Source organism: Toxotes jaculatrix, chromosome 1, assembly GCF_017976425.1.
Source record: "Toxotes jaculatrix isolate fToxJac2 chromosome 1, fToxJac2.pri, whole genome shotgun sequence".
Classification (NCBI taxonomy): Eukaryota; Metazoa; Chordata; class Actinopteri; family Toxotidae; genus Toxotes; species Toxotes jaculatrix.
Window position 1 is genome coordinate 30191757 of NC_054394.1, and position 27571 is coordinate 30219327.

The 27571-nt window shown below is 43.5% G+C and overlaps 1 protein-coding gene across 1 annotated transcript in view; it reads right to left on the reverse strand.

Annotated features, from left to right (window-relative positions):
• Nucleotides 1–27571, reverse strand: part of adamtsl5 (ADAMTS like 5) — a 29380-nt gene that overhangs the window by 449 nt on the left and 1360 nt on the right. Inside the window, exons 2-13 of the mRNA XM_041041645.1 lie at nt 21668–21743; nt 16671–16843; nt 16237–16297; nt 15604–15709; nt 14878–15005; nt 9153–9276; nt 6346–6432; nt 5617–5780; nt 5067–5274; nt 3754–3885; nt 3349–3420; nt 2931–3261 (exon numbers count right to left, since the gene is read on the reverse strand). Of these exons, the coding sequence (XP_040897579.1) occupies nt 2931–3261; nt 3349–3420; nt 3754–3885; nt 5067–5274; nt 5617–5780; nt 6346–6432; nt 9153–9276; nt 14878–15005; nt 15604–15709; nt 16237–16297; nt 16671–16843; nt 21668–21743 (1662 nt within the window). The remainder of the gene's footprint in view (nt 1–2930; nt 3262–3348; nt 3421–3753; nt 3886–5066; nt 5275–5616; nt 5781–6345; nt 6433–9152; nt 9277–14877; nt 15006–15603; nt 15710–16236; nt 16298–16670; nt 16844–21667; nt 21744–27571) is intronic.

Sequence of the window (27571 nt, forward strand, 5' to 3'; positions counted from 1 at the left end):
CACAGGCTCGACAACATGAAATTAAACCACTAACGAGGACTCGACTGTGGTTTGGAAACACACTTAAAGTATGAATTGCCAAAGGGGTTAGAAGGAGTGAACCGTCACTCTCTTTAATGTGGGAATTACAGTAAGTCGGTGTAAAGTTGGATAAATTTATGAATTTTTACTTTTAATTTTAGTTTTATTTTTGAAGTTTTGACTTTAATTAGATTTTTAATATTATAACTAAGAAGGAATTGTAGATATTTGCTGTAATATAGCTACTGAAGCACACATCCCTACTACGTTTAGTTTTTTTGCTGTTTAGTTTTTTTGTTTTTTCGGATGAATCTGCCCTGAAAAAGAAAACCCTCTGATCTCACACAGGCAGTCCACGGCTGTGATTACGAACAAATCTTTCTCAGTGTTGGAACAGGGAACCAAGTGCAACTTCAAACAAACACAAGAGCCGGTCTTTACAAACACATTTCAGTAGCTTATAAAGACTTTTATAAGGATTTTTTACAACCAAAAACTACAATAGATGTTGTCTCTCTGGTTTAATCTGTGATTTTTTTTTTTTTATGACTTACATGGAAATTTTAAATTCCAATCTGGACTTTCAGTTTCCAATCACGTTATCTGCGATGTTACGTGACACACACATATTGTGATGACAAAACATAATTGGCTTCCCATCTTTCAATCAAGTTAACAAGTACAAGTCCTTAAAAAAGTTCTGAGAAATGCATTTCTATTTGTGAAGCGATTAAATAAAGGAGATCTTACATAACATGTTAGTGTTATATCATCAGGAGGCTTCACAGCTCTGGTGGTGAGGTGTATTTTTAGCTTTGAACTGATCCAGGTCAGAGAATAACTGCATGAATTTTATTTCGCTTAGTGCTTAAAAGCCAGAAATTGTACAGACAGAACCAATTTAATTTCATGCTTTCGTTCAACATTACAAATAACTTTGTCAACGCGTCTACCTGTCAACGAGGCAGCTTCAGGACTTTTTCTTAACTCCAGATCAAAGCTAAAGAGAGATTTGTTCATGCGTTGATGTAAAACCTGAAGTGTTCAAGATTTACAGTTTTAACTGATTCACCTTCAGGATTTTCTCTGCATCGTTTCATGAGATTGATCTTTGAATGACAGAGCGACTGAGAGGCAGCTAAACTGAAATGTATGGTGTTCTTGTTGTTTGTCTAATTGGGGCAAAAATGAATAAGGAACAGCTACGTTGCTTTACAGTACATCATTCACTTCTAAATTCATTCATTACGTCTAAATATAGTGAACTGTGATTGTTTACATGATACTTTTTGCATTTGATGCTCAATTTGAAACCATCTCATGCCTTCAGATGAAGTAGTCGTGTCTGTAAGACGCTGAGGTGAACTGTGCTGTCGATCTAAAATGCCCCCCAGCTCCCCCCAAACCCCCAACCCACCCCCAAAAACATTCATGTTGATGAAATCTGGGAACGGTTTTTAAAACCTTCCCCTCTACTGAAGGGAAACAGAGCTGAGTGTCTGTGATGACTGATATACAGTTAATGAGCAGCTGATTCAGCCAAAAAAAAAAAAATAGATGTACACGGGAATCTTATGTGTAGTTTAGAGCAGCGTTTCCTTTGTTTGTAGATGTAAAGCTTTTTTGTAAATACATTGTTTTCTTACAAACGCTGCTGTTCTCATGTCTGGTTTGTTCAACTGGGTGCTGCGTGTTGAATAACAGAAACCACTTAAACACGTCAGTTATTAGCTTCACCTCCGCATCAAGCTGAAAACGTTTTTTTGGTGAACTTCTATAATAATTTCACATCACGAAAAGTGGTTCATTATCATCCATATACCACACGAACGTCTTTTGGCACATGTAGATGAGGTTGGAGAGAAAATGTGATTTTTCAAATGTATAACAAAAGGCACAGAAGTTCACTATGGAACAGACGGTTTCCTCCAAACAATTACGCTTTAGTATATTTGTAGTTAATCAGTGCCACACAATAAAATACTGTATATATAAAGCATCACAAAGCAGACCTGATTTAACACATAAAAAAATGAATACCACAATGGAGCAAACACAAACACAGTGTGAGAGAACAAGTGACACAAAATTAAAGTGTTATGATTTAAGCTTATTTTTATACATAAATACATGGTGAAGAAATATGTTTTTAGATATGTTGAGTGAAAGCTAAAAGAAAAGTCCACCTTCAAAAACTTGTCACGCAGTTAAACACCGGTCACTGATGTTCAGTATTGAATGTGTGAATACACGTTTTGTTTCTGGTAAAATCAAAATATTTTGTCCTTTTCCAATATTTCATTTTGTTTTCCTACATTTCCGAGACGCCTGTCAAGAACCTCCAGTGCAGAAAAAGTACCTGAACTTTGCCTCATTTACCTGCACCAGTCGAAAGAAAGGTGAGAGGTGGTAGCAGAGTTAGAATCTGTTCAGAAACACTGGAGTCTCCTGCATAATTAGGTTTATGTTATGACCCTCAGTTATTCTACAGCAGCTCTAGAAAAATAAACTAAACATTTTACAAACTCTGCGGAGCTGCTGGAAACATCTGGATGAGCGTCTCCAGAAAGAAGCAGCTGTTTGAGTGTTTTGAGGTGGATTTTTCCTTCCTTTCCTTTCAGAGTTTACACGCACAAAAATGCAATAATATAAAAAAATTAAATGACAGCTGTGGAAAATCAGCGATAAGAAAAAAAAAAAGGCCATTTCAGTCAATGTTCTTCTCTTTGGTATGTGTTTAAAGGTGGACACAGTCGTCCACCTAAAGTGCTCTACATGGTACAGTAAGCTGGTCAGGCGTTTAAATAAACGTGGAGTCTTAATGTGGTGAATCTGAAATGAGGCTGAATCTGTCTGTCGACGGTCAGTGAACTGTCAGTGAAGCTTCAGTGTCTGACGTTCACACTCACCCCCTCAGCTCCGCCGCCTGTTTGGGTCCTCTGTTGCTGCAGAGTCTTTCAAGCGGTCGCAGCAGTTCGTCCTCTCTGGGTCTGTACGGGACCACGTAGCTGTCCTCCTCCAGCAGGATGCGGTTTAGCGTGTGCTCATAGTTAATGTGACGACGCACCATCAGTATATACTGCTTCCCCTCCTCCAGGTTAGGGCAGTCACACACGTTAGGGAGCCACAGGAACTCCCGGTGCTCCAGACGGAAGCGGTTCCGGTAAGTGTGGATGATCTGGACATCATAACGAGTCTCCTCGCCTCTGTACAGCTTCCCGAGCACCTTGGCCCGGAAAACTGACAAAGATATTTCAATATGCATGTTAAGCTTCTTTCTACAAGCAATTTCAAAAACAGCAAATAAGTTACAGGAGTCTGTCTCACCAAAGTCCTTCTGACAGTACTGTCTCTGGCGCTCCCTTCGACCTTTAACGCGCTGACATCTTCCACAATGTCCTGGAGCAGAGCAGAGCAGAAATCAGTTTACAAACATAAACATGATATAAACCTGGGCTTTACATGAACTGGTCAATCAGTGATGGCAGTTTCCACCAGTCGATGAAACAGCAGAGATGATGAGACTTTTTTGGGGACGTAACGTTTCCAGGGCAAATCTAAACATGTTACTGAACATACAAAGAAAGAAAATTATACTGATCTTCACCCAGCAAGAGAGCAAACATCATATTTCCCACAGTATCTGAGCTTCCCTTCAGTCTTTATTGGGTCATGGTTAGCTGGGCTTAGCTTGTTAGAGGGTGGAGTGGGGCGCGGGGGTGGTGAACGTACTTCCAGGTGACGGCTGAGGCAGGAGATTTCTGTGGTTCTCCTCCCGCTCCAGGCGGGGCAGGACGGGCGGGTGAGGGGGCTGGTGGCGGTTGTGGTGGGCCGACTGGCGTGGCGGCTTCACAGACCTTAAAACTGGAAGACACAAATCACATACCCTCATCGACAGTGGTTCAGTTCTCCAAAGCGAATTATAATGAAACTAATTTGTTCAATGAAGCTATTTTAGAAAAAAAAGACATTGATTGTGATGGTCTTCAAATGTGTAATTATGGTTCATTCTTCATGTGAACACACAAAAAATGTGGTCAGAAACTGTATCATAAACAGAAAAAAAAACAAAACTCGTCCTCATATACGTCCCAGTCTTTCACACTGAAATCACTCTAACTTTATCATGTCCTGCTCAACACGAAAACTCACGACCAAACTCAGTGATTGAAAATTTCACCTTGTTACTCAACAAACAATCAATATGCAGAGTACGAGTTCTGTTTGGCTCAAATCCATCAGCGGGAAAATGTTTCCTGAGAAGCTGCTCAGATTTATCACAGCACTGGGCAGATTTCAGCAGAAGACACCAGCCCTCAGGCTGCGTGCAGACTTCCATGTGAATGTGAGTCCTGAAGGAGGTGGGGAGGGATTCAGCACATGTGTACTGCAGGCTTATCAGGAGAGATAAACCAGCTGCGGTCCTCCTCCACAACAGCAACCAGGTCGACGTGCAGATAAACTCTTTAAAATCAAATGCGACCTGAAGATGGACGGTTTTTAACCCATCATCCACCACACAGGTGTTTTCACTTACTGTGTCTGATTGGACCTCTTCTCAGGTCGGTGTGGGCGTGTACAAACTGTGGTTGATTGACATTTCCCTCATTCTCCTGTGAGTCCGTGACACCTGTTTGCTTTTTCTCCGCTTACACCTTAATCATTCTCATTAGTACGACTGGAAACAGCTGAGAGGGTGATGGAAAAATCCTGACTGAATTCAAATACTCTCACCAGTTTATTTAAAATGAACTGACTTGGGGTCAGAGTCTACTCGTGGCTGGTAAATGTGCTCGTTATTCCTGACGATATTGTTAAATCGCCGAAGCAGCTGCTGAGATCTGGGAACACGGTGACACTGATACAACAGCTACAGAGTCTGAACGGGACAAGAAACACGAGTGTTAACACGATCAGATGTAAACAGTACGACGGGGAAGCCAGGTCACCTACACCGCTTTCTGTGGTCGAACCAGGTCTGACTTTTTCTCTGAAAAACTCTGTCTTAATTGATTAACCTAGGTTCTGGGAAGAGCAGGTCTTACACCAGTGTGGTCGGGTGGTGACTGGGGGAGGCCGGGTGGTGGTGGTGGTGCTGGTGGTGGTTGCAGGGGTGGGTTGATCCCAGGGGAAGTAGCTGGCAGTGTGGTGAGCCTGACGTAGCGGACTCCTCCTCCCGTGGTAGATTGCGTACCGGTCTGGCGGCAGCCAGTACTCGTACTCGATGTCTGGGTTTCGGTCTGTTGCCAGCACCTGCACACAAGGACCACATGGAAACATCTAGCGTGGCCTGGAAAGGTTCTGAGTAACAGTCACACAGCAAGATGTCAGGACTGCTGTTGTATTCTTTCTCAGTATGTAGGAGTTTCACACTCCACAGTGTTCATAGGTTGCTTACAGCCAACATCACAGTTTGACAGACTCATGTTCTTAGAAAATGGCCTGGTTTTAATGTAAAATGAAGGTATTTCACATGCAAACATCTTTACGATAAAGTCAAATTTATCAAATGCTGTTACATGTTAGGACATGTCCAGCACTTGAGACGAGATGGCGACCAAACTGTCTCGTTCCAGTATCTTCAGGGACTCTCACCATGAGATGGAGGTCTTCCTGGGTGGGTCCCGGCACCTCGAAGCTCTCCCAGGTGTCCGCCGAGCGCCGGTACAGCAGCTTGGTCCCGGCGACGTTGTACTCGCCTGGGACACTAATCTTCCAGTTACCATTGATCACAAACTGGGAGCGACCGTTCTGGAGGGCTGGGCGAGTCGGGAAGGTGGTTGGAGGAGGAAGGAAGGAAGGAAGGAAAAGTTTGGTGTTATTCAGTGTGAGTGAGTCAAATGCTTCTTTTGACCACATGCCAACAATTAGCTCTCCATGTCAGTGGGTCAGTTTGAGGTAAAAGCAGCTGGCTTGATACGGCAGCTGTCTCCCCTCAGAGCAGGCAGAGGGATTTTCCATGACAGGACACGGAATCAAATACGTTCACCTGCCCAGCCCCAGCGGTCAGATAAAGCCTTTACGAGCGTCTCTTCTGAGACCACAGTGTGTGCCGTTTTGGTGCCTGTTTTATTTCGGTCTCATAAACAAGGACGGGAATAGATGCCCTTGCGTTATTATGTTGCCTGGAAAACACATAGCAGGTCCAGAGACCAGATGGGACCACTGAGTCCTTCCTGTCTCTGGGGAGAGGACATAACAGTCTAGGAAATAATTTAAAGTGGCTGTTTTATACTGCAGCCATGGAGCCAGTGACGCAGAGGGCGCTCCTCTGTGTGTGTGTGTGTGTGTGTGTGTGTGTGTGTGTGACAGGGTGAATCTTACCCAGATAACTCCTGCTGTTGTCGGTGACTCGGATGTGAGTGGCTCCGGCTGGGATCATGGCCACTTCGTTGTATCCAAAAGGTCCACCTGGCCAACACAGACACTCCGTTAGAAGCTTGGTTTTAATTTTAGTTTCCCTTCTTTTTAACTGCTTCACATGATTAAAGGGAAAAGTCAATTTTATTTGACCAGGGACACGAGCACCGCACCGGCAGCAGCTTTACCACGAAGCAAAACGAAGCCAGGAAAAGAAAAACTTCAGACGCTTTTAAAGTCAATTTCTCTGAGTCGCTGAGTGACACTTCATCTCACACTGGAATGTGGACACAGCGATTCTGACAGCTGGCAAGAAACAAAGCTCTACATCAGCTGGAAGATGCTTCACTGAAGATTGACCGTAATTTAAAACAGAGCAAAACGATGATTATTTTGAAGCCCAGAAATTCCCAAATTAAAGAGGCCTGTTGTCACCTCTGAAGAAATACTTCACTTGTCCTTCTATAATTTTAAATGTCATAAATCTGTGATGTGGTAAAACACAGCCTCAAAAAACAAAAAAAATGGTCCCATAAAATTCCTCATGGTCTTTTATTCAATTCAGTTTTATTTATACAGACCATTACACAATCAAAACTGTCTCAAAGCGCTTTACAGAGACCCAGAGCCTGACCCCAGATCAGATCAGCGACAGTGGCAAGAAACAACTCCCTTTTAACAGGAAGAAACCTTGAGCAGAACCTGGCTCATACTGGGGACCCCTCCTGCCGATGGCCGGGCTGAGTGAAAGGAGGAAAAGGAGGAAGGTAGAACAGCTGGGGACGGAGGAGAGGAGGAGAAGGACATGCAGCACATAAAACATGATACAAACAGACACTGTTTGTTAATCACAGTGTGCTGATTTACTTCATTATAAATTATAAATGGGGTCATTTCTCTAATGTTTATATTTATTATTTCTCTAATGTTTATATTTATTTCTCTACTCTGTTTATATTTTCTACTCTAATGCCCTTATGTTTATATTTCACTCTGTTCACATCTTGCTCTTGATGGCTTAACTGGGACCTGAGTCGTACCATAGCATGCAAATGTCCTGGTATGACAATAAAGTTCCTTGATCCTTTAAAAGCTCCTATCCTATGACGTACAGCATTTCTACCACTGTAAATGTTTTTTTCCCTATTCATTATTTTAAATTTGTGTTTACTGTTGTTCTTATATCTTCCACATTGTTATTGAATTGAGCAAACTAGAAAAATACCTCCTGGGCAGGTTGTCTGTTTTTACAGTTCAGTGGCTTCAGTCACGTCAAACAGCTGCAGGCCTTTGTACCATGTACTTTATATTCAGGGTTAATCTTCAAATAGCACAACATATCATCATCTGCCATTTTTCAACAATCAGTAACTGATAGATAATCAGTAACCTACCAACAATCTGGATTATTAATCAGGTAATTATGTTCTTGTGAAGAGGTCCTGGCAGGTTACAGCTTGTATCACAAAACTCCTGACTGTCTCTCGATTGTCGTTATAAAAGAATCAGAATCTGTGATGACGCTAACGATTAACTGTCATTAATGGTTTTAAAAGGATCGGTTTACGAGCACGAGGAGAGAAAATTTATGAATGAGCTGAGATCACAGCCATTCATTACAGAGTTGTATTTCACTTCTGAGTCAAAACAAAAAAAAAAGAGGCAGGGACAGCTCAATGGTTCCCCTGCTGTTCGGTGCAGCTCTGGAGTGAAAAGCGGCTGCAGGATGAACTCCATTCATCACGGCCTCTGGAGAGCGCCTAACTTCGGTTGCTCCTGCTTACCCGTCTCACAGAGAAACTATGCACAAGGTTCATCAAGATGTGACACTGTGACCGAGGAAATGTCAGAGTTACAGACAGGCAGCGATGAGCTCGGGGATGAGGAGCGATTTTGTGCCACCGCCCTCCATCACTTTTCCCTCCTTGGGGAGACGCAGCTGCAGGAGGAGAGAAAACCTCCCAAGGCCGCTGAGCCGCCCAAACAAAGCAGCCATTATCATCCTGCTTTCTTCTTCTTCAATCTGAGCCGTAATGGCCGGTGCTCCATCTGTCAGCTCTGCTCTGCCCACACTCAGAGCTGTGTGAGGACGCCCCTGTTACAGAGCCGAGTCCTGAGCCAAGTCGCACACCAGAGGTGCTGGATACCTTCGTTTACATGTGTTTAGCTTCAGAGAGCGGACCACATCTCAGCCATTTATCACACGCTGCTGTGTGTGCTCCAGCACTGACACTCCAGTATCTGTAATCCAGGAGATTACAGATACTATTATTATTCTAGCTCTCAGGAACAACAATAATAATCTTCTCCTCCACAGGCATTTACTCACAGCACAGCTCCACTCTATAGGTCTGATATGAACAATCAGACCCAAGTTTAACCTTTGAACTGCAGCTATCAGAGTAGGTAGGAAACGTTGTGGTGGCATTGAGTCAGAACGCCACTGGCCTCAGGACCTTTGTGTTCTTCCTCCTCCCTCCTGAAATTTTAACAACTGTAATTTTGGAGAACCCGTTGTTTGCTGAATTTCTTCCTGGAAGGAAGCCAAATGCTTTTGTTTGCCAAAACCTCTACTGTGGTTAATGTTCACTTTATCAGAGAACAGTAACCTTCTGACTAATAACACCGGGGAGGGAAAACAGAAAGGACGTATGGAATTATCCCAGGTTGTGTTGGTCTGAAACTGCTGCAATTGATTCCTTGTGGAGGTAATATGATGATTGTGTGCTTGTGTGGTAGTGTGTGTGTGTCTGTGTGTGTGTGTATCCTACCTGCCTCCAGACCGTTGCTCTGGTACACACTCTTGTGGTGCAGGCAGGTGGTGTTTTGTCCTCCACACACCATGCAGGCGTCCTCCTGCTGCTTTGAGCCCAAGATGGAGTCACAGCCAGGTTTCTGTACGACAAACACACAAACTGCTCAGGAAACACGAGTGTGACCTGGTTCAAAGCCTCTGCTGAAACGTGTTTCCCTGACAGCGTGCCTCACTTCACATATTTTCTGATGAGAGCCCAGGCAACTTCTAACCTTTCTTTCTGTTTCGTCTTTGTTGTACAGTCACCTCAAAGCTGCTGCCATGACTCTACTCAACCCACTCTCTCCCCTTCACTTATTTGCTTCTCCCTCACTTTGGAAAAAAAAAAAGGAACAGCAGCTTAGGGCCTCAGAAAGGGAGGACAGGTTACAGAGTTGTCTCTGTAAACGTTAAAATGCCAAAGTAAAGAGCACAGAGGATGAGCTGGATGGTTTATGGCGTGTGGAGAATCTCGTTGCTAGAGCGATTACAGTGGCCGCTTTCTTCTCTGGCCTTCATCTCCCGCTCTGCAGAGCAAGCCAATCAAAGAGGAGGTTCCCAGGATAGAGAGCAGCAATCTAGGGAACCTATAATCATCCCCCTAAGCCCCTTAAAAAACCCACACAAAAAAAACCCCACTCCAAGCATCTGTGTGTGCACAACAGGAAATGAATCCTCTGTGACAAGGAGTGCACAAAGGCCCCGACGAGGGAGCGACCACAGTCCTGTAAAACCGCACAAAACAGCACAAAACACACAAGCACACAAGCACACAAGAAAAGTCCTCTGTTAATGTAACTGAGAGAGAGTGAAAATGAATTTGGTGCTGTTAACTGATTAGTTTTCGTTGGTTTTGAGCAGCTGCTCTGATGTTATTTTTGGCATGTGATTGGACAGCTACTGAATCAATTACTCAGTTAATTGATACATCAGCCACACATGAACTGACCAGTCCTTCATCCAGCAGAGATGAATGATGGGTCTGTTGGTCAATCTCTTTGATCCACACTGAAATATCTCTGCAACAACTGGACTGCAATGAAATTTGGTGCGGACACTCGTGGGCTCCAGAGGAGGAATCCTAGTAACTTTAGCGATCCCTTGACTTTTTCTGCAGCACCACCATGAAGTTAAAATCTTTAAAAACTGTAATAATTCTGCTGATCGTCTGTTTCCTTCTAACGCCTCCAGCAGGTAAACATTTTAAATTGCTCAGTCAAACACAGGCAGACAAAATACCCACAAAACCACTGGCATTCCCTTCATCTTCATGACGTTAGCTTGCTGATGTGCTGGAGCTGAAACCACCGTTGTACCAAAGTGCAGCCTCACAGCATAGCAGCCTGTGTTTGTCTTGCAGCTTTTGCGTTTGTGTTGCGACGTTTGCATCTGCGTGGCCTTTCTCTGCCACCGGTATAAAGAGCTTTATTTCCAACATGGTACACCTCAGTCATACTACAGTAACAGCTATCTGTAATCTTTTGGAGCTGTATTTACCACTTTGCCTCATTCATGGCCTGTAACATGCCTACTTGTAGTTTTGAAGTTGCTGATTCAAGAAGATGTTTTCTAGTTACACTTAAAGAACTACTGTATGAAAATGAAGGGCAGAGATGATGGAGGATATCATTATAACTCTTATTTTAATTATTTTAAATTGTTTTATTTTCAGACCATCAATTGAATTTATTATTATTTATGCAGCGCCTTCCAAAGTTCAAAATGAGTGTGTGTGTGTGGGGGGGTAAACACACACACACACACACACACAGAAAGGGAGAGAAAAAACTCTCTCTTTCTCGCTGTGGAGGGAAGAGAGAGAAAACTCTCTCTTTCTCTCAGAGAGAGAAAGAGAAAGGAAAAAACTCTCTCGCTGTGGAGGGAAGAGAGAAAACTCTCTCTCAGAGAGAGAGAGAGAGGAAAAAACTCTCTTTCTTGCTGTGGAGGGAAGAGAGAGAAAACTCTCTTTCTCTTAGAGAACAACTCTCTCTGAGAGAAAGAGAGGAAAAAACTCTCTTTCTTGCTGTGGAGGGAAGAGAGAGAAAACTCTCTTTCTCTTAGAGAACAACTCTCTCTGAGAGAAAGAGGAAAAAACTCTCGCTGTGGAGGGAAGAGAGAAAATTCTCTTTCTCTCTCTGAGAGAACTCTCTCTGAGAGAAAGAGAGGAAAAACCTCTCTTTCTTGCTGTGGAGGGAAAAGAGAGAAAGAGAGGAAAAAACTCTTTCTTGCTGTGGAGGGAAGAGAGAGAAAGAGAGGAAAAAACTCTTTCTTGCTGTGGAGGGAAGAGAGAGAAAGAGAGGAAAAAACTCTCTTTCTTGCTGTGGAGGGAAGAGAGAGAAAGAGAGGAAAAAACTCTCTTTCTTGCTGTGGAGGGAAGAGAGAGAAAGAGAGGAAAAAACACTCTTTCTTGCTGTGGAGGGAAGAGAGAGAAAGAGGAAAAAACTCTCTTTCTTGCTGTGGAGGGAAAAGAGAGAAAGAGAGGAAAAAACTTTCTTTCTGTGGAGGGAAGAAAGAGAAAGAGAGGAAAAAACTTTCTTGCTGTGGACGGAAGAGAGAAAGAGAGGAAAAAACTCTTTCTTGCTGTGGAGGGAAAAGAGAGAAAGAGAGGAAAAAACGTTCTTGCTGTGGAGGGAAAAGAGAGAAAGAGAGGAAAAAACTTTCTTGCTGTGGAGGGAAGAGAGAAAGAGAGGAAAAAAACTTTCTTTCTGTGGACGGAAGAGAGAGAGAACAGCAGAGAAGCTGAGATAGAGAGAAGAAGAAGAAGAAGAGAGAGAGAGAGAGAGAGAGAGAGAGAGAGAGAGAGAGAGAGAGAGAGAGAGAGAGAGAGAGAGAGAAGGGAAACTCTCTGGCGTCAGCTCCCGCTCTCTGCCTGACAGAGAGAAGAGAGAGATCTGTTGCTCTTCCCTTTCTCTCTGCCAGTGAGAGACGATCGAGGACCCAGAGAGAAAACACAGAGAAAGAGAGAGAGAGAAAATCTATCTCTCTCTTTCTCTGTGTCTCTCTCACTCTCTCCCTGAGAGAGAACGAGAGAGCAAAAACTCTATCTTTCTCTCTCAGGGAGAGAGAGAGGAGGACAGCGTCTGATGGCCGGGGGTCACGTCTGTACTGAAGTTCTCCTGGATATTAACCTCACAGACGCTCGAAGCGAACCGAATGGCCCCAGCAGAGACGTTGGTAGCGGAGACACCGGCGACTCACCCCCACCAGAGCTGTCCCTTCCTCCTCAGACACGCTGTCAGTGGTCTCAGTCAGTCACGTTCAGTCAGTCACACTGAGTGAGTGAGTGAAGGCTCCGAACTTATATCATCCTGCTGCCGCCGCAGTGACGCAGAGCCGTCGCCTGGGGATCACAGCCAGGTGATCGGGTGACGTCATGAGCCAGACGTCCTTTGACCTGCTGCTGCTCGCACCTCGACTCCGAGGTGCAAACCCTACGGTGGCCGAGAAAGGCCACGCAAACGCAAAAGTCGCAATACAAACGCAAAAGCCGCAACCAGTGGCTGTTTTTGGCACGGGCGAACCGGGCGCCCGCCCGGGGCGGCATCAAGAATCATCTGTGCCGCTCCTATTATCTGTCATATTACTGTGTGGGGAAGTAATATGAGTAATACGTGGGAAACCTGCATGGTTTGGTTTTTCTGAATTGTGTGAATAAAAACACTCAAGCAGAGACGTTGATCAAGTCGTACCTGAGGTCAGCCATGTTTCAGGAACGGCTCTCTGGCCTTGCTGTCATCAGTATCAATCACTTAATAGGGCAGCAGATTTCAAAATCATTTTATTGATGATTTTGCATCTTTTATTTCTTTGTTATTCTAAAATAATAAAATTATATTGCTTTTATTTTATGTTATTGTTATTCTCTGCTGTTGTTCTGTGTGATTGGGTATATATATATAACAATTTCCCTCTGAGGGATGAATAAAGTATATCTATCATTCTATCTATCTATCAATCTATCTATCTATATATATTTTTTTGCGACTTTTATGTATATAGAGTATCTTTATTTAATTTCTGATAACTTTAATTTCTAGATTGTTTTGGCAATGTTGGAGTTGGAGAATGTTATAATATAAATATTGTTATAATAAAACATGGCTGTGCAAAAAGTCTTTCTTTTTTTATGGGGGGGGGGGGGGGGTGCTCAGAGGGGGTCTCGCCCAGGGAGTAATTCACTGTAGAACCAGCACTGCTCACAGAGCTGCCAGCGTGGCTGCAGCCTCTTCCTTCTATTTTATATCAGCATTTTCTAAGTGAAATACCAAAGCCATCTCTGTCGGCCACACAAAACAAACTGAGGACATCCCCTGACAACTATTTTCTTACAATTATGTTGATTTTTAAAAAACAGGATTAGATCATTTGATAATTGCCGTAACTGAACAAACGCTCAGTTCAACATTTGGCAACGTGAGAAAAAAAAAAACAAAAAACTGCAAAATGAGCTGTGACAGAGCGTTTAACATAGACTGCACACACATGTCACATGCGAGTGTGTTGTGTCCAAACCAGCCATGTGTTCTGCAGCCTGATCTCAATCTGTGACCTGTAGCCTTCTACTGCAGCTGCAGGCTGCATCTGCTTCCTGTTTCAGGCCCTGTGCAGCTCTGACCTCGGCCAGTCCAAGCCCATGGCCCATAAATTCACTTCTTTACATCGAATGCCACACATTAGCACGCACACACACACACACACACACTTAGAAACATATATATAGACATATGTAAACACAGACACACATTAATCCTTTGTCAGCTGTGCAACAATAACTGGCTATAACTGTGAGTGCACCCTTCATGAAGCACATGTGTCTACTTGGTATTACGTGTGTATGCCATTATTCTGCAGGACCCGAGGGACAGAAGTCCATTTCTAACCATCCCCATCTGAGTGAGGGTGAGAGGGGTGAGGAGGGGACAGGCTGGATGTGGGAGCGGGACTCTGGTCCGGACTGTGCGCTGAGCAGAGCAGTAATGCTAACTGAAGGCTGCAGTCCACACTGATGAATGCACTCTGGCCCTAACACACAGCATGGAGTTCAGTTCTGCAGAGAGCTCCAGCCAGAGTGGTCAACATCACTTATACCACAACAGAGTGGGAATGAAGAGAGGACAGAGAGGACAGAGAGAGAGAGAGAGAGAGAGAGAGAGAGAGAGAGAGAGAGAGAGAGAGAGAGAGAGAGAGAGAGAGAGAGAAGAACTTCAGCTCGGTCCAGTTTCAGTTTAAAATCCACATCAGGCCAAAAGAGGCACAAGGCCTGTTCATTTTCTCAATAGATAACGGAGGGTGACTGACAGTTGGAGAGCCTCCAAGCTTTAGTCAGACATGAAATTCCTCTGATATAATAATCAACTGAGTTGGAAAATATCTGCTTCTTTGATAAAAGCACAGGAGAGAAAAACCTGCAGAGAAGAAGTCAACTACAAATCCAAAGGTCAGTTTTCTCAGACAACATCCAAACTTTATGGTCATAACATAAACCTACTGTACTGTTAAATTACCCAGGAGACTCCGGTGTTCATGTGCTGATATTAGATTTAAAATAAAATCTGTTTGCTCTGTTCTGTGGCCATAACAACATTAGGGAATGTTGTAGAGTTTTTCTTCCCTCTAGAGGCTTAAAATTCATTAATACAGCTGTCATTAAAAAAGTTATACAGTATGTAAAGAAGACACACACACACATGGTTTCCACTCACCAGGCAGTGTCCGTTGACACACACTGCTCCAGGCTCCTTGTCGCAGGCTGTGCCGTCGAGCACACGGCCAAAGTTGTAGTAGAAGTTGTGTCCCAAGGCCAGGCAGCTCAGTTCACAGGGGTTAGAGCCTGGCAGGGAGGATCCTCAGTCAGTGGCTCATTAGTTTATTATGGGAAAATAGACGAAGCGAAGGGGCAGAGAGGGAAGTGACTGAGAAACAGCAGAACTGGGAGAGAGTGAAGCGGGAGAGGAGGCAGAAAGCTCCTAACACAGGTGGGATTAAACACGCAGCAGGCCTCATGGTGGACATGGGAGTCATGGCAGCATGGAGAATACTAACACACACAAAGTCCCTACACCAGCAGGCATTTTCAGATCTGTGCACCAAAAGTGTTTTTTGTTTGATATTTGATATTCAGGGTGTGGAAACAATTTCATTTACATGACTCACACTTGACTTTGGCTGTAGTTACTTAATATTTGATTTCAACTTTGGAGTCTTGAAAAAGCGTTGGAATCATTTGTAAATGTACTTTTTCCACAATGAAAATATTAAAATACATGTGATGTGATACAAGATCCCAAATGAGCTTATAGTTAAAAAAAAAAAGTTAACACAACATGCCTGCAGTAAAATCATGTGTGTGTGTCTCTGCCACCGCTGTGAAATCCTTGTATCTCCAAACAACAAGTTTTCAGCAGCAGGAAGTGATGTGTCTCACTGACCTCCGTGAAAGGTGGTCCATCTGAAGGAGTTTCCTGCCACTAAGGGTCTGTTATTGAAGGCAGCACACTGCATCTCTCTGAAATCCTCAGAGCCGGGAGGACACTCCTGCACACACACACACAAACACACACACACACACAGATTTTTGAAACACAAAACTTAATGTTCCTCTCCTGAAGTGCTGCAGAGACAGAGGTCTGGGATTTGTGTCAACACACCGTACAAACTGCCACATGCTCACACACTGGAGCATGCTTAAACACGCTGCAACCCATCTGTGTGTTTTTCCTTTAATCAATATGGGCCACAGAGCGTGGCTGTCCAAACACACCCACACACACACACACAGCACGGCGTGTCTGACACACAGCCGCTGACCTCACCGCACGTTTCCGACACAATAGCAGGTGTGATACCTGACTGCAGCGAGTTCAGAGCAGAGCAGTGCAGCGAAGAAGCAGATTAACATGTCAGTGAAATTCCAGATCACACCCTGAAAATCCTCAGCTGATACATCTGTGCTGAACACACCTATATGACCAACTGTAAAGCAAACATCAGCCATTGTTCTAAAATGTTTGCATTGAAAGTCAGTGTTTCACACAGTGTGAAAGCCTTTGTGCTGAAGTCACCTTGGTGTTGCAGATCTTGTATTGTCTGGGATCTCCTGGACATGGTCCACCCACTGGGTTCCTGGGACACAGAACAAAGAGATTTATGGGACTAAGTACGGCAAACAGAAACTGTGTGGTGAGTGTGCAGGTTGCTGTGGTGTCTGGTAGAACAAAAATGTCTCACCTCTGTCCTACAGAAATAAAATTTGTCCCATATTAAAATAAGTTTATTTAGGTCCCATTCTTTTTTTTTAATACAACAGAGACACTATCAGTGTTGAAGTCAGTATTTTTTGCTGTGTAACTAGTTATATGTAGATGTTCATTTGTAATTCCCTATAAATGATTGAAAGAATCAAATATATTTTCTTTATTATTATTATTTATTTTATTATTTATTATTTCCTTACAGACGGAGCTGTGTTACCCTGCTGGACACGGCTGTGAGTTACCTGGTGATGCAGGTTCGTGTCCGCACAGAGGCTCCGCCCCCACAGCTGCGAGAGCAGACGGACCAGCCGCTCCATGTCGCCCACTCGTTCCTGAAGTGCAGCTGCCGTCGGGCACGTGCTGGACGCCCCAACGAGGCCTCACCGGAAGGACCCCACGCAGACACCCAGGACGACTGAAGCAGACAGAGAGAAAGACAGAGAGAGAGACTTTAATGGTCGTCAACAACCACAAACACAACTTCATAACTCAAACATAACAAACTTCTCTTCAAACCATAACGTCTTCTCAAACAGGCAGAACAAAGAAAACTAGACAAAGGAAAAACATACTAGAAAAAGTGGCGTTCCCTGTCCAGACTAAGAAAAAGAAAAAAAATACTGACTTTAAAACACATTTAGGCCGTTAGAAGAACTGAAATTTAAGGCCCTTAATCCATACATATTCCTTCAAAGCATTCAAATTATTTTCCTTTGGTAATTCCCCTTAATTCGTGAAGCACTGATTTAAAGAAAACACTGAAAAAACCTGGAGAGAAAAAGTATTGATTTGTATTTAATAACTGTGACGGACAAAACAGTCGTCAATATAAAGTTTGTTGCTGCTGCAGCAAAATAAATAAACAGAAGTTACAGAAGTTAATTTCAACATATATATATATATATATATATATATTTTTTGATGAATGTAAAATTCTTGCATTGCATCTTAATACAATGTTCTGAGGTATTAACAGCTTTTAATATTTTCCCTGATCACACTCATCAGTTTTTTTTTTCTGTTTAAATAGTTTTTCTTGGCCAAACTCCGGAGCTGTGCACAGTGGAGTTGTGTCCTTTTCAGCTGAGAGAGCAAACGCTATCAGTTACAGGGACAACATGACTCTCTGCTCTCTACTGTTATCACTCTGCAGCATCACTCTGCAGCGTTGTCCTGCATTTTCAAAGCTGTCAGGTGGCAACTGGAAACTGTCAGCAGCAGCTGACAACGTTTGTGTGTGTGTGTGTGTACAAGGAGAACAGAGAAACTACAGTGTCGGCAGAATGACCGGACATCATTTGTGAAAGTGAAAAAGTTGGCTGGTGGGAGTTAATGTGTGACGTCTAACAAAACCCACATTATTTATAGCCACAAATCCAACAGGCAGATAAATCTGTTCAAAGAGTAGAAAAAAAAAACCCAAATCTTGTGAGCCTGGTGGATCAGGATCATCAGAGCCAAACAATAAAAGTGATTAGAGAAATCTCAATGGTGCTACTCAAACACATTCCAGAGTTTTTGCCCCGGAGGAGGACTGAAACTGGCAGCGTTCCCGCCGGTTCCTCATACAGGAGCTCGCTCACACACTCTTTTAACTCTTAACACACACATTCAACAACCCAGCTGATTTTCTATTGAGAGGGACTGAAGTCAAAGTCAGCTGGAGTGTCTGTTATCCAAGAAGAGAATCAACACTCAGGCCAGATATGAATAAGAACACGTACAAAACAAAACTTCATGTTGTCCTCATTTCCCAACACTTTGCTCATTAACGTGCAGATTTATGCAGCAGGATTCTCCCCTGTGTAATCAGATCATCTACTGTGAAGCAGGAGGAGTGGTGGTTTGAGCCACACGTTTCTGTTGTGCTGTGTTTCTGATTTATTACAGTCATAATAAAAGACTAGAGCTCAAACCAATTACTTTTTTTTAAATTTTATATTTTCCCTGAGTTGTTTTTCTGACGTCTGATTATTTGTTTCATCTGTAAAATGAGAAAAACACTTAACTTACATCCTTAACTAATGACTCTCTGATGTCCTGTCAAGCAGAGAGATTAGACATTACTTGCAATTCTCCCTCTGCTGAATTATTCACTATTTCATCTTAACTCACTAAATTAATAGATGAAAATTAGCTGCAAACAGGTAAGGGGGCAACACACAAAGCCCAAAATTTGATCTGTAAAACATGCTGAAAAAAGAAAAAACAACAACACACATCAGGGTCTAAAACATCAGATTCTGAGCAAAACACGCAATTCTATAAATCCTGTTGGTGTAAATCTTTGCAGCATGTTTCAGCTGTTTGGTTTTCTACAGCAGGTGGTTTCCATCAATTGTCCTGGTTCCAAACTGATCTTACCATCACCCTCCTCACTACATGAAGTCTACTGAGGGCCTGTTATGCTGAATACGGATCTGAAGCACAGAGCCCATAAAAACAACGGTGGATAATCTGTTCGTCTGTTTTTAGTGAATCAGTAATTAAACGCAGCCGGTTTCCAGCCTCTGACCACCTGTCTCACCTGAGCTCTAAACAGCTGGAGAGATGAAATGTTAAGGAAAGAGACTTTAGATGTTCAGATTTTGATTTAAATTAAAGCCTGTAGCAGCAGAATGTGGGAGGATGAGTGGTCTGAAAGAGGAGTGAAGGGTTCTAACGAGGAAGGAGGACGTGGGATAAAAAAGACGATATATTTTGCTGCATTTATTTTAATCCTTTTTTAAAAAATATGGGCTCAACAGAAACTCAGTGTGATGAAACAAGAGACCTTTACCATATGGATGGCCATTATACTTCTTATATTTTATCCCCATGAGTCTCTGATACAATTCCAACGTCCAAGACCTAGAAACAAACAAACAACTCAACAGTAAAGTAGTTTTCTTGTCATTTTAACTGTTAATGTCGAGGTGACCGAGGATTTATCTTGTATTTCTGTGGTTACAAGGAGAGAAAAAAAAACTGAGACTGACTGAGGCTTTCTGACTTTGACTCATAGAATAGCGCACACACACACACACACACACACACACACACACACACACACACACACACACACACACACACACACACACACACACACACACACACACACACACACACACACGCTCAGCTGAGAGCAACCTGTGCTACCACTGCATCATTTTCCATGGCAGGGTCACCTGAGGTCGCCCTCATTAGTGTTACCGCCGGCCAAATTAGCGTTGATAACAGTTGGGGATGGGGCGGGCTGGCATTCTAGATTAATGAAAGTGACCTCTGACCTTTACAATTCACCCCCTCCCCCTTCCCGTTCACATGAGCGGGAAAAAAAATTCCTTATGTTCAAAAAGGAAACTGCAAACAGTGAGAGAGAGCAGGAGGGACAGACGGACGGACTTAAAGGTGAAGGTGGTCTGACTTTCCCATCATGCCTCTCGTCTGTCAGCAGACCGCTCTCCCAGTCTGTAGACACAGTCTGGAGCTGACAGACATGGCCAGAAAAACTTTCCACCCTAAAGGCAACACGAGGACAACTGGTGAAGACAGAGACCACATTTACACGCACAGACAAAATAACAACCTCATTATCGTCGTCTTGTCCTTTAGTGTCCTGTGCTATTTGTCCTTTATATGACGTGATGTTATTATTTTTTATTTTTCTCAACATTAGCTTTGTAAACACAATCCTGAACAGTAAAAGGAGAAACACACCCACAGACTGACATGGCTGATCCACTGGGTCTGTTTGTCCTGTTCTCATCTTTAACTGACCACGTGCTGACAGCAGAGACACTGCCAGAGCAGCTGCACTGATGACTGAACGCAGAAAATCTCCCAGTAATCTGCATCATCTAAAGGAGAAATGACTTGGTTTTCTTCGGACAGCCATTATGTTTGTTTAAACGTCGCGCAATTCTGACTTACTGTCCTGTTTTTTTCCTGAAAACAGAAAATGAAATAAAGGAATTTTAAGTATGTTGACCGTCCACCACACTCCTGTGTGTGATGTGACAGAGAGAGCAGAGGGTACAGCACATCTCCGTCTATGTCTGGTTATTCCAGGCCTGGGGGAAGGTTGGGGGGTGTCTGCCTGTCAACAAGACAAACCGTGATGAAAGATGGACGTGGCAGTCGGAGGAGAGACCGAGAGGATGCCGCCTTATAGGAACACAATCATTTCCAAGACAAAACACCATCAGAAGACAAACACGCTGCTGCTGCTGCAAAAACAATCCAATCAGCACGCTCCCTGACCTGAGCGAGAAGCAGAGCCGCTCACATCTGACGCTGCTCAAAGGCCTGTGATTGGTTTATTATCTAAATGAGCAGGATTTTCCTATGTGGAACCTGAGAAGTGGGTTTTTCTCCACACAAATTAGCTTAATCACAACATTTAACTCTGTCAAATGCAAGAAAAAGAAAAATTAAAGGCAGGAAAAAGTGGGGAGTCAGTGGGAAATGGCCTCGGGCCCTGGCAGGTTAGGACTACACGGCCATGTGTGTAAATGCAGTGTGGTGTCACTTGTTGAAACACTGTTAAACAACTTAGCTTTTTGTATTTGCACAACACAACACACAGGTTGAAATTATGGCTGTCGACTGACCTGCTGTGTAAAACTGAAGAGTTCTGCCATTAGAATTCAAAGATATTTAATAAGAACACTGGTTAAACCGCCATTAAACTTTAATTAATCAAATGCTATGAAACAAATATTCTCATATTAACAATGAATCAAATGACAAAGTTCAATATGAACCCACAGAAAATTACACCCAGCTCTGCAGTGAGATGTCTTTGGATGCTACAGCAGCTCCGAGTGTCTCTGCGGTTTGGGTTATAGCTGATACAATTGATCAGTTGATCAATAAGTTCAAAGAAAAATAAACTGAAACTATTTTGATTATTTATTAATTGATTACTTTTAATCATTTGCACTAAGTGAAGGTATTTTTCTGGTATTTTCTTGACATTTTAAACACCAAAAAAATAAATAAATAGATGAATAAATGAATAAAGATAATAATAATCTGAAGGTTGATCAATAATGAGAATAACTGGCAGACGCAGCCAAAGTCTGGTTCAGCTTAGAATTATTTTAAGCACATTTTGGACAAACTCGTCGTGATTGGCTGATTATAAAGCTTCCACAGGAGCGGTCGCTGAGAATCAGACCAGGTTTTGAATGTGAGTGGAATCATTTCTGTGGAGGCCGTGCAGTGACTCATGTTGATACGGGCCGGCTGGACTTACGCTCTGCGGGGAGGATAAGCAGCCGGGAGCGAACAGCAGCAGGACAAAGGTCAGGGCCTGGCACAGAGTCAGCTTCCTGGAGACACGGAGAGAAACAACCACCGTCAGTCGGTCGGTGACATCAGCCCCGTCATTCTTCACATTACATACACACGAACGCACAAACACAGCAGTGCAGATGTAGAAGCTGTGGCAGCGGAGGTGTTTGAGAGGCAGAGAGAGAGGACGAGAGAGGAAACTGAAAGAAAAGACGCGGCTGACACTTCAAACAGCAGAGGTCTTTAGGTCGTTGATAATATCCACAAATAAGCTGCCACGCTACTGAGAACCCCTGCGGGCAGGAGCCAAGGTCAGGAATGCCCCCCCATCCAGCAAGTATCATTAATTCGCCCTGCCCTACCCCCCCCCCCCCACCAACCCCAAAAGTGTCTTATTAACTTCCACATAGCCCAAGAGGGAGGGACCGCCTGGCTGACAGGATCCCAACCCCCCCGCCCCTCCCACACCTCCTGTCCAACTGTTGACCCCAGTTACATAAAAAGTTGCTAAGTGACTATATTTTTGTTATTACCATAAACATAGAAACATTGCACATATCAGACAAAACATAAATATGGACGATCACACCTCCCCCTGACCCCCCCCCCCCCATCCCTGCCAATCCAAACAACAACACGATACAACACAGGTAACCCTGAAGCTGTTCACTGCGATCCTGTCACTGTCCGACAGAATCACACATGTTCAGCACCAGCTTGTTCCAGCTCCTCAGTGTGTGATGAAGACGATCCCATCTACCTTTCACTCACTGTCCTTTTCTGGACCTTTCTACACATGACACAGGTTTCATCAGCAGAGTTTGCTCCTTTGCAGGGAGGTGGATCTGTTGACGCTGAGCTCAGCATCTGATATAATTTAATCCATAGCACTTTAAGGACGCCTTGTTAACGTCGGCTTAAAAGTGAAGCACAAAAGTTGATTCTTGAACTTGGTCACTTTCACAACAGTCATATGAGTATTTCTAAGGTAAAAAGCTTGTAGAGTGTGTACCAGTACACTGAATGTAATGGGTAATGGTTCCCACAGCTCTGCAGGTTACAATAAAACCAAGAAGCAGGCTTTGATCAGACTTGCTATCACTTCAGGAAATAATAACGACCTTGTGGATCAGTTTGGGATTTTCCTGGAACAAATACTCAGCTCTGATAGCAGATTAAATCTCATGTATGAGCATATTTTTGGAAATCAGAACTGTGTCAAAAGCAATTATCAGTGTCTGTAGTGTCAACACAGTGAGCCACTTCTGAGGCGCTACCAGATAAGACCTCCGCTGAGCCTCGCGTTGAGTGTCTGTGGTGTTTGTTTTACTGGCTGCCTCATCTCCTCCTTCACCTCCGGGCGAACACAGCGAGGCAGCGCTGAGACGCAGATCCTCCGTCTGTTTCTCCCTCTGACTCATCAAAGGACAAGTGCTTTTTCTGAGAAGTGCCGGTGATTCTTGGAAAGCCCCTCTCTTTGATTGCTTCCTGGCACTGCTTTGCTGACAGCCACGGTGTGTCACATGCTTAAAGGCCTGTTTTTTTGTGACGGGATGTGTGATTTCTACGCTCCAAGGAAAAGATGTAAGATATCTGGAAAGTTACGCCAACTTAATCTCCTCTGTTTCCTCTGCCCTGCCCTCCTCTCCCACATCTCACTTTTGTCCTCCGTCAGCTTCTGTCATCCATCTCTCTCCGTCTGGTTTGTCTCTTTTATCTCTGCCTGAGCCACAGACACAGAGCTGGTCCAGTGCTCTTGGAACTGGCTTTTGGCGCAGTCCCAGGTCAGTAGCTGCCCCGTCCAATTAAACGATACACATCTCCCTCACACTCGGTTGAGCAGCCCGGCCCTGAGCTTCCATCCTGGCCTTACATGGGGGAATTCATATCAGAGGAACGAGGAAGGTCACAGCGACCAGAAGAGGCCAGGAGCTCATAATCATGATTGATGTAACAGGCGTTCTCATTTTCACACAGACCTCATTAAAGGACTGCGTGACTTGTGCGTTTGAAACTTTTAGGTCCTCAGCTACGAGTCATGTGACTGAAGCACTTTGGATGAAGTTTGGGAAAGATAGTTGGTTTTGGTGAGATATTAATAAACAACATGTCTCAGGTCACTGTGAACTGTTTCTGTCCTAAAAGAGAAATATCTGATCTGTCTCCAACTTTAAGCAGCTGCTGTGAGAGTCTAAATATAACCAGAAGAAAAAGAGCAATAATACTGTTCTCACTACACGTGAAAACTTCAAGACTGGTATCAACATATTTGTGACTTGCCAAACACATTAATTAAAAACATCCTCTCATCAACATGTCCCAATCACATTTTCATAAATATATTTATATAAATAATAGATTTACTACATTTTTTAACCTTAATCTAAAGTAATTTCTCTGAGTTTCACTTGATCTTTGGCTTCGGGTCTTGAACATGAAAAGAGAGCAGCTCTGGTCACTGACTGGTTGGCCCCCTCACTTCAGGGGCCCTGAAGAGAGGTGAGCAGGGGTCAGCCCGCCTCCTCCGGCTCTCATTAAGACTATAGCAGCGCATTAGTGAATAGCTCCGGGGCAGGGAGAGGGAAATGGCTTTAATCAATACGAGACCAGTTGTTTATTTTGACTGACGTTAGTCGCTCTCTGTGAAAAAACAGCAGCCACACCCAACACAAACAACACTAACTGCTCTCATTATCACACAAACAGTAATAAGACTGGATCCATCCTCTCAGAGAGCTTCAGTCTGAACACGGCTGTGTGACGAAAACAAAGACTGAGCTCTAATAAATCCTTTGATAAAACTGAACCTGGTTACAGGTGTATGAGAAATGTAAACTCTAATGTTCTTATTTAATGCAGGCTGGTGACACTAACACTCCAACACACCCACAGCTACGTTTGTGTACACAAAACAGTTAGTGAAAATAACTAATCTGTTAATTACTGAGTGAGTTTCTGAGTCATCCTCTGGTTCCACATTCGCAAATATGAGGATTTACTGTTCGTCTCTTTATATTATTATAAACTGAACGGTCAGATAAAACCAAAAATGTGGTTCCAACTTCTTTTCACTATTTGCTGATATTTTTATTGACCAAATGTAAAATCGATCGATTGATTGATAAAATAATTGATCGTTCTTCCTTATTCCTTGACACTGGAATTTTTGAACAATTAAGCTGTTTTCTCATGAACATCCATCCAATCACTGTGAGTAACCTGATGCAGACAGACAGACAGACAGACAGACAGACAGACAGAGACAGACAGACAAACTGACAGAGACAGACAGACAGACAAACTGACAGAGACAGACAGACAGACTGATAGAGACAGACAGACTGATAGAGACAGACAGAGACAGACAGACAGACAGCACGAGCAGAGGTAAAACATGCTGCGCTCTCTCCACCCTCATTTATAATTCCTCTGCGATGTGACTGAACACACCCTGACAGGTAGCTCTCACATTCCCGCCCTGCACAAATAAACAACAGTCCCCATGCTGCTATCATGCAGCTACATTGAAGCTATTATCCCGCTCTGGTTAGAGTGCACTGCAGGTGAGAATGTGTCCTCTGACCTCCGGGAAGGTGTGAGTCATGTCAACTCCAGAGACACCTGACTGAAGATCTCCGCTCCTTTAGTTTCTTCGTGTGGGATCCTGGTCTAAGTGTTTCTGTATGCTGACCCACAGGCGTTCGCTTTACAATTGTCTGCACACCCACAGAGTTTGGAAAAGCAATATGTCTTCCAACCAGGGGCCGGTCTTGACCTACGACCCACAGAGAGATTTAGCTGTGACCCACCCAGCATTTGGGAGCGCCTGGTGGAGGGTCTGATGGTTATATGGAGCACGCCGCTGAATGAACTGACACAACCTCTAACAGATGTTCAGTCTGAGGGCTCTGTGGTCCGCTCTGACCCCTGGATCTGTATTGACTATGAATGAGGCAGCAACAATCGAGGCTCTGCGTGGCCTCAGTCGGAACGCATTAACAAAACGAGCCTCTCTGAACACAAGTGGAAGGTTTTTGTGCCTCAGCAGCTGCTTCACTTGAAGATGTAATAATACGTTTGAGAGAAAAGAAATTAAATACCATTGTTTGTCTGGACAAAACACCCAGAGAGAGTTGTGGTAAATTATAAATGAAAGACAGACATTGGTAACGTGTTGTTGGTTTTGTTGTTGCCAAAATGTCTAGACTCAGTCTCTTGCTCAACCATGGTCCCGTCCCGTCCCTTCCCTTCCCTCTCCTTCCCTCCGCTTCGCTTCACTTCACTCGTTCCTTCCATGACAAGGAGAACAAACCTGGTACATCGTCATACCTCAGGGATTATGAGATTATCTTTTCACAGCCGCTCTGACTGAAGCAGAACCTCTCAGCTCGCCTACAATCATGGTCTCGCACCATGGGACAAATGAAGACATGCATGCAAGTGTTTCAACAAAAAAATAACAGACAAACATGACGAACAAGGAGCAAAACCCCCCAAAATGTCAAAACATTAAAAAGCAGCTACGGCTGAAGTAATCACTTCCTCCACCAGGCACATGGCTTCGACCGTGACATCTGTCAGGAAAATAAGGAAAAGACTCTCTGCCAACTTCTTCACCCACATTTAGGCCCAAACACATTACTCCTCACACTTAAACTAAATAAAAATAGTTTTCTTGAACCTGCAAACGCAGCCGCAGGATTGGGAGTCAGGTTTCTGTCTCCGTCAGTTTCATAATTACAGCTAAAAAACACTAATGGTCCAATGGCAGAAATCCCAGATCTGGATTACCACCAAAACCAAATCAATTGTTCCCTGGCGTAAAGCCGATGTGTCCATCAAATTTCATGGAAATTCTTTCTTAGGGTTTTAAAACATCCCGCTGACAGACAAAGAAAGACTCTAAACGGGTAAAAGCACGACTCTAATCCTCCTTGGAAATAAAGATTTCAAACAGTACAAGTACAAAGTTTTCATCGGGTTCGTGCAGAGACACAAACACTGAGCAGTAAAGTCTTATCTGACTGGACCTTGAAACTAGACTGTGTCCATCATTACGATCCCTGCCTGACTTCAGTGTTTTCCCTGAGAGAGAACCAGGGTCAGTCAAAACCAGGACCTGGTTCAAAGTAACCTGGGAACAGTAGGTGCATGAGCAGGATGTTGTGGTGGGGACATCATATAGATAAGGGCAGAGCTGAATTGTACCTTTGGAGTACAGAAGTCTGTTACTGGGGCAGTGTCCTTCATTGTAAGTTACCAACCATCTGTACCAGTAAAGGTACACTGTGTGGATCCCCAAATACAAATCACAAGTTGTGTTTTGATAAGAAACATCCCGACACAGAGCTTAAATTTCTCTTTCGCTTTCTGGGTTTCTGTCCTTGATTTTAGCCTCGACGTGCGACTGTAACTTCAGTGATCGTTTCCTCAGTTCAGGCTGAGTTATCTCGCTGCGTCGTGGACCAGAGGCTGCGTACGCATCTGGGACCTATTACGTATGTTCCTGTGATGGTACATCTGTAAAAAATGAACTTTTCAAAGTCCAAAAATGTACGTCAGCTATTGAGTGTGTTAAATAAAGGCAATTTTCTCATTTAGAAATAGCAGCAGATATAAGTGTTGATAACCTCTGGGCTTTTATTGCTCATTAAAGCCACAGGAGGAAACAAACACTAAACAGAGTCTTTTTTTTTGATTAAATACTGATGTCCTGGTTCCTCTCCACAGGGAAGACATTCCTCCCCGCTGCAGAAAGTGACATCACTGCGTGTAACACCAAATTAGAGTCCTCGTTTTGAAGCTATATGCTCAGTGTTCCATGGTAAGTAGATTAAATCTGTTCACGGGGCTGATGGCCCCTTCC